General features: G+C 38.6%; 1 protein-coding gene across 1 annotated transcript; it reads left to right on the top strand.

Moving 5' to 3' along the window:
* The first annotated feature begins 410 nt into the window (after positions 1–410).
* orc4 (origin recognition complex, subunit 4) lies at positions 411–12023 on the top strand. The gene is made up of 14 exons (XM_030066647.1): positions 411–529; positions 1154–1229; positions 1480–1556; positions 2313–2403; positions 3434–3509; positions 4224–4309; positions 4410–4458; positions 5143–5294; positions 6249–6422; positions 7285–7371; positions 8201–8309; positions 8940–9035; positions 9351–9418; positions 10897–12023. The coding sequence occupies exons 2-14, from the start codon at positions 1173–1175 to the stop codon at positions 11077–11079; spliced, it is 1305 nt and encodes a 434-aa protein (XP_029922507.1). The 5' UTR covers positions 411–529; positions 1154–1172; the 3' UTR covers positions 11080–12023.
* The last annotated feature ends 572 nt before the right edge of the window (positions 12024–12595 follow it).

Consider the following 12595-nt stretch of genomic DNA (forward strand, 5'->3'; position numbering starts at 1 on the left):
GAGTATATATTGCTGCTGCTATTTATCATCTGTTTATACTGTGAATTTGGACATTGCCCACATCTATGCACATTGTATACATCGATGCACACTGGTTTTATTGGCTTTTTATCATCTATTTATCATCTGGGCGCTATTTATTTATTTATCATCTGTTTATACTGTAAATACATTGTATACATCAATGCACACTGTGAATTTCCTTGGGGATGAATAAAGTATCTATCTAACTAACTAACTAACTAGGTTTGGCTGAGGAATTGCAATAGACATTTAACAACATCTTAATGACATCCTATGAAATGGTCAACATCTATTCTATTCTATTCTATTCTATTCTATTCTATTCTATTCTACTCTATTCTGCTCTGCTTCTGCTCTGCTTCTGCCATCCCAGCCAATCAGGGAAGCGGCAGCAGTGTAATCCGGAAGTGGTTGCACGGGAAGTGTCATTGCCAGTGAAGAAGAATTCCCGCGAAGATTGAGCCGGTCCAGCGGTGTGTTGTGGCTGAACTATTGATCTGATCAGGTTTGTCTGTGTATTAATTTGTATCGATAGGCTGTTAGTGTAACGATACGTGATCGATCCGGGCGCAGCTGCTCTGACGCGCTGGTACGAGCTGTTCGCTTGCGGGGTCATGTGACACCAAAGTCAGTTCATAACTTATATCAGATCAACGCCTCGTCGCTTTCAGAGGGATATGTTTATATCCTAAATCACAAATTAACACCATTCTGAATCACAAGGATCAGCTCTTCAATTCGGCATACATACAATACACGTAGGCCGCAGCGATTGCAGCGGAGGGTCAATTATTTTTTTTATATAGCTTCACAGCGTCGCTTTAGTAAAACACGTCGTGCAGCGCGTTCAGAAGCGACGAGAACCGGTTTTAAATGCTAAAATTGCATTGAAAGTCATGCTGTTTGGTGTGTTTCCTGTGTGCCGAATTGAAGGGTAGGTTCCAGCATTTCGTTAAAGGCCCCAAACAGCGCAACATCAGCTGTGCACCTAGCCGATAAACGAGATTATATTAAATTGCCGGATTTTTAAATGGACTTTGGCGCACACTTTTCTCCCCGCCGGCTAACAAGAAGAACCACTGATACTGACTAATGTGTTCTGACCAAATGACAACCTGCTGTGTTTCAGTGTCCACATATCCATCATCATGAGCAAAAGGAAGGTGAAAGAAGCTCACCTGCCAATAGGAGAATGCATCTCAGAGGTCTGACTTCCTCCTTACTAACTGTTATAATGATTTTAAATACAGTGATGATGATTTTACACCATTGTTCTCACACACCTCATGCAAACCTGATGGCAAGACTCATTTCCAGGCTAATAAACTGCATTGGTGCAGATGACACTGTTTATTTTGTGGGGGAAAAAAACAAATTATTTTCTACTTTAACATATTTTCCTATCAACTAGGAATGCTTTGGAAGATAGAGTCCCCTGTGTTTTTGTTTTTGCAGGTCCAGAGGGTTTTACGGGAGCGGTTTTGCCATCAGCAGCTTCCAGAGCGGCTGGAGGGAGTGGACTCTCAGTACAAGTAGGTTTATTTTATTCATGTTGGTCAGAAAGTCTAAGATCATTTCAACTTTCACTTTGTTTTCGAATGATTTTTGCTGTTTCTAACTCAAAGTAAATCCTCGCACTGTGTTAGTCAACTCACTTTTGGGAATGGGAATATTTAAAAAGTGTTAAATATTTAAGACATGAATTTTCCTTCTTAGTTATGGGACATTTTGATGCAAGACAGTCTGATGTGATGTTTCTTGCAATAGGAAATAATTTTAAATAATCAAGAGTTTGTCTTCAAGTTGAGAAATCACCACTATTACCTTTTTAGGAGTAAGATTTTGGAAATATACAGTCTTAGTGGAGGACAGTGTTATCAAAAAATCTTGATTGATAAAGTTAAATATGACAGTTACAGCAGAGATAAGTTATATTGAACATCAACATGCTTTAAGAAGTGAAGGTCTGGAGGGAAAAAGGTGAGGGATTGTGAACCAAACCGTGCAGCAGCGACCCAGTTCAGGCTCTCCTCACGTCTCTGTCCCAGTTTGGAGCCTGGAGAAGCTCCAGTTCCCAGCTGACTCGAACACCACGTGGCTCTCAGGTGCTGAGAGGGGGCCAGAGCAAGAGGGACTGTGGGTATTTTAATCAGCGGGGACAGAACTTACAACCACAGGTTAAAACAGCCCCAAACGACAACAGTAGCGTACATTACAAGGGGAAGCGCCGTCCTCTTCTTGCAGAGGTGCATTATGGGAGCTGTAGTCACACACGCTGTATGTTTCAGGCACCTGCTGGAGCTGCTGAGGCGGACAGCCGTGCATGGAGAGAGCAACTCGGTGCTCATCGTCGGGCCGAGAGGAGCTGGGAAGACTACGGTACGCTGCCAGGGCCAAAACACACACAGTTACACAGTGCATTATGACGTTATAAACCATTAATTTAATAACAGTCAGCATTGTATAACTTAATAATCCAGTTAATGTGATAAATTTCCTGTAAACTTAATATAAAGTACCTCCCATTAATGTAATATGTTTTTTTCCCTGTTAACTTAATGATTATTATATTAATGGGAGGAAGACAGTCGGATACATGACTGAATGAAAGGTATCTATTATATTTTGACTTAATTAGTTATCAGTTCATTTACTACATTTTTGAAAACTGGAAATTACAGCATTCGTGTTAATGTATGTCATTCGAGTAATGTTTTAATTATGTAATAAGAAAAAAGGAAAACAAAATTCAAATGAATAAATGTGCAGATGTAATAAAATGAACCTTGTTGTTAATGTAATGTCATGTAATGTTTTTTTCCTGTAATGATTATTACATTAATGGGAGTTATCATATTAACAGGAGGCTTGAAAAGTCCAGTTTTCAAAAATAAAATAACCAAACTGATAATGTAATGATAGTCAAAATTCAATCCACAGCTGGGACCCAATTGCAGATTTCATATTAATGATAATTAAAAGGATAGTTATGACTGTGCCACAACATATACTTTACAAAAAGGTACATTATTGAGCAGTGTCTTCCATTCATGTGAGGGTTTTTTTTTTTTTACAGATTTTCAAGTTTTTTTCCTCTAGTTTTCAAAAATGTAATAACTAAACTGATAACTAATTAACAGTCAAAATGCTTTCATCCAATCACCAATGGGTATGCAACTGTGTAACTCCGTATGTAAATCCCAATAATGTAATAATTATTAAGTTAATGGTAGGCACCTATTATTACATTTGCAGGAAAGTTATTTCCTTAACTGGATTATTATGTTATACAATGCAAATTCTTATTACATTTATGGTTTATTAAGGTGGTGGGGAGTTACTGCATTGACAGTTGGTGCAAACACACAATCAGTAGTGCTGCATTTCAGTTTGTGTTGGTGTTTTGCAGCTGCTGAACTGCGCACTGCGAGAGCTGCTGGAGGAGAAGGAAGTGAAGAGGAATCTGCTGCAGGTTTATCTCAACGGTGAGCTCCCTCCACTCCTCCACCAGCCTTTTCTGCTCCTCTGTACTGCCTCTCATTCCTCTGGTGCACCAGGCTGCCCCTTTTCCTGCCGGCTTCGAAGCAAAATCCAACCTAAGTCTGATTAACACTGATTAACGCTGGTGATTTACATCGTATATCTGGTGTCATTTTGGAGTGTGATGATGCATTTTTCTTTTTCTGTTGCTGATGAGCACAGATGGTGGCCAATAGGAGGAAAAATGAATTCAGTGCTATAAAACAGAAACATTTATTGTCAGGCTTCAATGTCAAAACCTAACATGAAAAGACATGCAGAGAGAAATCCAGCAGAGAAGAGGGAGAGCTCCACTGTTGCTGCATGCCGTTGAAAAACGGAAATGCTTTTAAAATTACAAAATGGCACCAGAAATGCAACATAAATCACCAATTCCTGTTTTGAAACACTGTTTAAAGTGTTATAAGTTGGACTTTTGCCTGGTTTTAAGCCACACTGGGCAATTTCACATGTCAGCCGGCGCAAACGGCATCAGTTCATTGTGCAGAAAATTTCCCACTGGTGAGAAAACTGACAGCAGAATTTAATTAGGACAAACAGAGAATCGACAGCAGCTCATTTTCCTGTTGCAGCCGCACTTTGTGCTTGATGCTGATAGGAAAAGTGTATTTTAAGTCTTGCAGCTTTAATCAGATGAATTTTCTGGCTGTTTGGTTCAGGGCTCCTGCAGACGGACGACAAAATCGCGCTCAAAGAAATCACACGGCAGCTCAGCCTGGAAAATGTTGTCGGTGACAAAGTCTTTGTAAGTATTTTTTAAGCTCCTGAAGAATTTTGTTTTTTGAGTTTCGCTCATTAAAAACAGTGAAATGCCTCAAAAACTTGTTTCATTTGATTGCTTGCAGGGCAGTTTTGCAGAGAATTTGGCTTTCCTCCTGGAGGCGCTGAAGAAAGGTATGTGAACGCGGCAATCAGCAGCCAATTATATTGTCAAAGGTTTTTCAGAGTACAAAATAAATTACTTTGATTCAAATATAATGCAGTAAAGCATAGAAAATATACAATAAAACTCCCAAAGCTTTGACGATTGGACAAAGTACTCGAACACATCATCCCCTCCAAGCTGCCACCCGGCAAAGATAATTATAAATTCAAGGCTGTGATAGGTCTTACTTATAGAGAAGTGTTGGGTTTGAGTATTAAATATGGTTACAAACATCTTAAAAAAAACCGTTTTAACTGTTTTAAATTTTTAGACTTCTTTTTGAGGTGAAAAAATAATGGCCTCATAAAACATAGACATCTTTGGATATTGAACTTGGACACTTACAGCACTTTTGGTGAATTTTTCAGCCTAACTGCACTTAATATATGGACTCTTATTACTTATTTATTTATTATTAATTTTAATTTTTAACTGGGAAACTGAAACAGGGGGACCGGGCATTTTTCTTCCACAATGGTCGGAAAGTGAGTTCTGAAAGCCAGATTTTGAACCCTCTTAAGATGTATTATGGTGATTTATTCAAGTGGGACAGGAGATAAAATCCTACCCATTGCTGCTGTGTGTGTTTCCAGCCTGTCCTGTGTGTGTTTCCAGCCCGTCTCAGCCTCTCGGTGTTCCTGTCTCCTCCGCAGGCGATCGCAGCAGCAGCCGTCCCGTCCTGTTCGTGCTGGACGAGTTCGACCTGTTCGCTCACCACAGGAACCAGACGCTGCTCTACAACCTGCTGGACGTGTCGCAGTCGGCCCAGACGCCAGTCGCTGTGGTCGGCCTCACTTGCAGACTGGTACACAAACATTTCCCCCACCTGTCAGACTCGGTGTAGCCCCAAAACACAAGCCGGAGATGGAGATTTGGAGTTCTCCAGGCCTGGGAAATGTCCGAAATCATAAAAAATTATAAAATTCTGGAAATGACATCCATCATCATCCATAAACTCATTTCAATTGTATTGAAAACTGTAAAGGCAATTTATAATGGAATAACCTAAATGAATGAATGCTTTATTTTTGTACCCTACAATAAAAAAAAGTACAAGAAAACCTCCATATTTACAAAAGAATTTTACATACCTTGGGACTAAATAAATATACAACAATAAATATCTAAGCATTCGACCAAGGTACACTTAATATAAATAAATAATAGGAATAATAAACTTTATTTATATAGCACTTATGTGAAAACAGAGTTTAAGAGCTTAGCAATGAATAAAAAAAAGAAAAAATAATTTTAAAAAAAGCAGGGAGAAAATACAGAGCACCACACATAATGAAACATCAAATTTAAAATAAATTAAAATTAAGTTAAATTAAAAATTAAAAGTAGGTAGACTGTAAGCAAGTACAAAAAAGCTTGTTTGAGTCTTGAGGAATCATTTAAAGTTCATAGTTTTAAAATTAAAAGTAAATACAGCCAAGCCAAAAAAAAAAAAAAAAAAAAAAGTTTTTGAGTACATAACAAAAGTCAGCGTGACGGTCTCCAGAAGCAGACCTGGAACATTTTGTTCACGGTTCATAAGTCGATCCAGATTTTTATTTTGTGTGTTACAGATTTAGATTTTGCTTGTGCAGCTTTGTGGCGGTTTGTAAAAAGCAGGACTTCGTGTTTTCGGTCAGATCTGTGAGGCGATTTGAAGCAGCAGGTTTTGCCACACAGCATGAAAACGTGAAAACAACAGAACAATTGAATTTTCTCCGATTATTTCTCTCTCTCTCTCTCCTGGTGGTTTTTCGGTCAGGACGTCCTGGAGCTGCTGGAGAAGCGGGTGAAGTCTCGATTCTCCCACCGGCAGATCCACCTGCTGAGCGGCATGACGTTCCCCCAGTACCTGCAGAGGGTCCAGACCCAGCTCCGCCTGCCCGACGGCTTCCCCGACGCCAGGTTCAGCCACGAGTGGAACGGCAGCGTCCAGGTGAGCCGAGGACAGCCGACACGTCCCGCTCCGTCCTCTGTGGAGTCCAGGGCAGAGGAGACACTCGGGGCAAACTTTAAAGTTCAACTTGTTCATCTCCATGTTGAAGCATGTTTCGGCTTCCATTTAAAAAAACAAAACAAAACAAAACATTTAATCTTATTTTTTATTTTATTTAAAAAAAATTTATTAATTTTTGAAATATTTTTACGGGCATATAAATATTTTTGCAGGCAAATTTTTGGATTAACTCAATTTTCCTCATTTTTAACTTTGTTGTATATTATTTATTTATTTCTATTTATTTAATTTATTCATTTAAATTTTCACATGGGATTAACTATTTTGTATGTTTATTTTTATTTATTTATTTTTCTTAAATCTTGTTAAATAAAACAGTTTTTATTAATTACATTTTTTACAGGCTTATTTTACTTCATACAGGCAAATTTTGGGATTTCCTTTCCTTTTTGTCCCCATTTTTAAACCTTGTCTTAGCTTCTGTTTTTTTTTAATATTATATTTATTTGATTTTATTTACTCAATTAATTAAACCTGTAAAAATTTAATTACTTAAGTTTTTACAGGCATTTGTTTAGATTAACTTCATTCTTGTCCCCATATTGAACCTTGTTATGGTGTCTTTTTTTGAATTATTATTATCATTATTTATTTTCAGATTTTATTTATTTATTTAATTTTTTTCCAGGCTTCTGGGCTTAAAGTATCACACAGAAACACTTTTATTAATCATAAAAAATGAAAATAAAATACAAGTGAAAAAAAACTTCTGAACATGAACACTACAAATAGTTTTATTTAGCGTTATGTTACGTTTCATATTTTCTGTTTGTCTCTTCAGACTCTGTGTGAGGACAAATCAGTGGAGGAAGTTTTACAGCGACACTTCAACTCCAGCAAAGACTTCCGCTCCCTGCACATGTTACTGGTGAGAGCAAACACTTTGATTTTTGTTTTTTTTTAGTATAGAAACATCCCCTGTAATTAAGTCACACCCCCTTTCCTAAATCATTAACTTACTGTTTGTTTTAGACAAATGTGGCAGTCCTCATTGGACATAGCAGCCTGTCTTCTATCTTCTTTTCCAGTTTCCAAGCGGCTCAGTTGTCATTTTCATGTTGTGGAAACAGCAAAGTGTCTTGTGTCCATCTGAGCTCCATGGGCGTGTTGCTCCTAAAATGAGCTGAGCTCAGCTGCAGTGTTGCTGCGTTGCTGTCTGGAGGCAGTTGAAAGTGACTGAGCAACAAACAGCAGCTCTGAAGTCAGTGCTGCAGGTTTCTCTGCTATTTGAAGCTGGTGGCCTACATAGGGGGCGCCGGCGAGCGTCCGCTCTGCTTGTCCCACACACAGGGACGCTGCTTCACCTCAGGGAGCTCAGATGGAGTCCTGCTGTCGCCGTAGATGATCTGCTCGTGAGCTTTCACTCGGTGCACGAGCAGATCCGTCTCCTCTGCAGAGAAGCCTTCCTTCTTACCTGGAGAATCCTCCATTAGAACATCAGCCCACCAAGGTGTGACACACCTGGCTGTTAAAGGGGACGGGAGACGGCCTCTGACTGGTTTACTGCTCAAAACACAGCCATGATTAATGAAGAGACTCAGTACAAGCCTTTAGAACCAGCCGCTTGGAGCAGTTCAGGCTTTTTTCCACCCTTAAAACAACAGAGGACCTGGACACGCCTTCAACACACCTGCACCGGGCTCTGCAGACCATGTGTTTATTCATGTGTTTGTGTGTGTGTGTGATTTTGTCCTCAGATGCTGAGTGTGAGTCGCGTGTCCACAGCCAACCCTGCTATCAGACCTGCCGATCTGCTGGAGGCCAGCCGCATGTGCTCAGCCGACCCCAAAGCCAATATCCTGCACGGTACGACCCAACGCTCGTCCTGCTGACGGCAGAGAGACAGAGATGATGCAACGCTGCCCAAGATATAAAAACTCTGTCTGAGCAGCGTCTTGGAGAATGTGTACATCAGAGTTATAGAAGAGAAATGAATAATTTACTGAAATCTGTTTGTTTTTAAAAGGAAAAAAAAAATACAAATGTTAATATTACTATTATTTTAAATGTTTTTGAATTATTATTATTATTATTATTATTATTAGACAATAAATCATAAAAATATACAAAATATTTGTATTTATTTAATAAATATTTAAAATAAAACTTATAAAATAAAAATAATACATAAAAACAAAAAACAAAATATAAAATAAAATAATACTTAAAAATAAAAACATCATAAGGTTTCTTATTTCAACTGCACAAATCTGGGATTTTTATATCCTCTATGCTTTCTATTTTAACTCTAATATCAATAAAATGAGGGCAAAATGAAATTAATGTCACTTTCTTAAACACTGGAGCTAATTTAGTTCCTCGCTTGATGAAAACAATTTCACTGGATTGTCTCGACGTCAGAGCTATAAAATGATGTATTTCAAGTGAGAACGGCTCGTCTTTAGTTGAATTTGTATGTTTTTTTTTCCATCCTAGGCCTGTCCATCCTGGAGCTGTGTCTGATCATCGCCATGAAACACCTCAACGACATTTACGACGGAGAGCCGTTCAACCTGCAGATGGTTCACAACGGTGCGACCGCACTGCTCACGTTCAGACGCAAATATGTTTTTTACAATTCAGGAAACACTGAAAGAAGAGAGAAAATATTCTAATTTAGTGTTTTAAAGAAGACAACAGAAAACACAACTGAGCTAAATGACAAAACTCATTAAAAGGAAAACGGCAGTGATGAACTGCATTATTGACAGGAAATAAGGAATTAAAATAGTCTTGTTCTGGGTTAAATCAGATTGGTAAATGACAGCCAGTGTGTAATCCTGAGATTACAGGAGTTTATTTATGCCTGTTTTTAATTATTTTTCCTGTCTTCATCTCATTTCTTAGAGTTTAAGAAGTTCCTACAGAGAAAATCTCACTCCATCTACAACTTCGAGCAGCCGGTCATCATGAAGGTCGGTATTAACAAACATGGAGTGTGTTTTTTTTTATGGAGCGTGTGTGTGTGTGTGTGTGTGTGTTTTCTGCATGGAAGGCTGCAGTGAGAACCGAACACAACTGTGGCAGCGTGAATTTATTTTGTTTTTTCTCTCTATTTTGATGACTTGTATGTAATTGTGTAATTTTTAAACGTGATATTCGCCACTTAGGGGAAAAGTGACACCTTTACTCAGGCTGATATCAGACATTAACAGATATTAAGTGGAAAGTTTTAATGTCAAATGATGGTTTACAGGCTTTTTAAGAGAATTTCCCATCCTAACAAGAATAACATGTCACAAAAAACATTTAAATATCTGTACAAAATACTGATATTTGCCTTTGGTCGAACCTGAATTTGTACCTTAAGCCCCTGATTATCGAAATAGGTCTGATTTTAAGACTGGATCACTGTATTTTAGAGTTATTAAAATGGATGTAATGCATGCCTGTAGTGTTTAGAAAATAAACAGTTCAAATATGATTGATTATGCATGACCACAACAAAGTTTTTGGGGTATGCCGCCTTAACCATTTTGAGTTTTCTCTTATTGTTTTTCCCTTGCCACATTACTTGAACCTTCATCGCTCAAATTCCTCAGAAAACTGACATTAAACAGGAACAATAGATATTTAAGGAAGGCGTTTTTCTGGCACAAACCGGGCTCTACTTTTACGAGACGGTTACAGAAACAGCCTTGTGAACGGCAGGTTTGCATTTTAAGCCAAACTAATGGAGGCTGAGAGCGGTTTAGGGTTCCTGCACATCCTGGAAAACCTGGACCAGCTTTCCATTTATGTAAAACACTATGAAAATTCAAAACTGATAAAATGTCCTGGAAATATTTGCAAACAAATAACTCTGGTCTAGCTACTATTTCAGCAGGGAATTACTAGCATAATGTGTTAATTTTGCGTGTAATTTCAGAGATCAGTTTCAGTAGTGCTGATATTGGCCTATCACAGATATACCATTATCATTTATTACAGAACATAGTGCAGAAAAAGATGCTTTGGGTAATTTAGAAATGAATATTTGAACTTTTTGCTTAATTCAAGTTTATATATAGATATATAGAGATGCAGAGATATATTTATTCTTTATTTAAATAGTCAGCAACTGAACAGTACTGACTGCTTACCTATTTATTGATTCTTTAATTTCTCAGTTTTCATTTCTAGCATTGGCTGATAAAATCTAATAATGTTCAGTATTGCTTCATGAAGTTATTTGTTTAAGAAAGCAGCCCTCTGAGTACCTTTGTCAAAATCAGTGCACAATACACTTAGAAAAGGTCTATTTCCATTCCAAAATTCACTTTATCAGCTGCCACATCAGTAATCATGCCTTCTACAATTGGTATCCTCAAAAATCCAGTTATTGATCGGGCACTAATTCTACGATGAATCCTGGAAAACGATTTTAAAGCTTGTCGTTCCCGTCCCTCCTCAGGCCTTCGAGCACCTGCAGCAGCTCGAGTTGATCCGGCCGGTCGACGCCTCGGCCGCCAAAACGCAGAGGGAGTACCAGCTGATGAGGCTGATGCTGGACCAGAGCCAGATCATGGAGGCGCTGCAGAAATACCCACAATGCCCCACCGACGTCAAGCAGTGGGCCATGTCGGCGTTCGGATAGGCGCCACCTTTCCCTCGCAGGGAGAGACTGTCGGCGCTGCTGGAGAAAGTGCGGAAAATGTTTTTGTACACGGGATTACATGTTGAAGAGCCTCAGCGTCTGATAAACTGTGGTGGCTGAGGGATTATCTGGTGATGATAAATGATCAACACTGGACATCATCATCAATTCAAAAGAAACAAAGAAAACGAGAGGAAACACTGATGCTGTGAAACGATGACATCAGCATCAGCGGTGTGACGGGCGAATCCGCCGCCGACCTCCAACACGTCAGATTCAACGGCGACGCTCCTGAAGTGATGCCAGCAACGGCTAATATTTCAGATGTGTGGCTTTGAACCCCACATGACACGGCTATCATTTGAAAAAGTGACGCTTGCTCGCTCGAAATTATCAATATCGACATGAAAACAGCAACTTGTCCTCTTTGGGTTACATGGTTAATATGAGGATTAGATATTTAAAAAAAACTGATAAGTACTTTTTTTTTTTTTTTTAATATTCAGCTCCATGAGGCTCTGTTTTGAGAACTAACACCACACAAGCATAAAATGATGAATATGAGGTTGATAAAAGTCAGATTAAACACTGTCTGAGGGATCAAGATCAAGAAATTCTGATATTTTTGAGGTCTTAACTTAAGTTCTTGTCCTGTTTACAAGCTTAAAGGTTTGGACGACATTACTTTAACTTGATGAAACCTTGCTGTCGTGCACATGGTGACTTGTTATCAGATATTAAACCCGACTTGCAGCTGAAATTTACCGCAGCGTGACGGCTGGTCATTTAAAACCTCCAATGTTTCAGGCACTATGTGAATTTTTAAAATAAACTTCAACAAATCAGATGAATGAAAGTGGTTGTCATGCCTATCTGTATTATGATATGAATTTTGTCATGTTGTTTATGTTAATGTACTTTTCAATAAACAAAATAAAAGACAATGATCTGTGCTGAGGCTTTCAAATGGGACTGGGGTGCAGCCAAGCTTGAAATGTGTTTTGCATCACCAAGCCAGTTTATTATGTTGTGTTCTCCAGTATCACATCTTCATTTCATGTGTGAATTGTTTGTTTTTTTTTGCCACTGTTTCATGTGGCTTCCTCACAACTTGCCGAAATTATAAATTTGTGGCTTGAAACATTTGTAAAATGACAAGAGAGCCCTGAAAGTATGCTTTTGGAAAATAAATACAGCACCAAAATGAATGAATATGAATGCTTCATCTTGAAAATGTAGAGGTTTATGTTGTTCCGGCAGATGTTCGGCAATGATTTCACTGGGATTTCTCGAGGCTTGTGTGATGTTTAAATGTGACTGACACTGTGTCTTAAATACAAATATTAATTCTGATTCTTTGAATTTCACTTTAAAAGCCACTGGAAACTCACTGAAACTCGCTGTCCTGCTGTCACTCTGCTCTCTGCTGCTGGTCTGCCCTTCATTTGCTGAATGCTGCCATCTACTGGTGGACTCTGCACTTAACAACAGCCTGTGAGGGAAGTTGGATAGACTG

This window comes from Myripristis murdjan, chromosome 2 (assembly GCF_902150065.1).
Source record: "Myripristis murdjan chromosome 2, fMyrMur1.1, whole genome shotgun sequence".
Classification (NCBI taxonomy): Eukaryota; Metazoa; Chordata; class Actinopteri; order Holocentriformes; family Holocentridae; genus Myripristis; species Myripristis murdjan.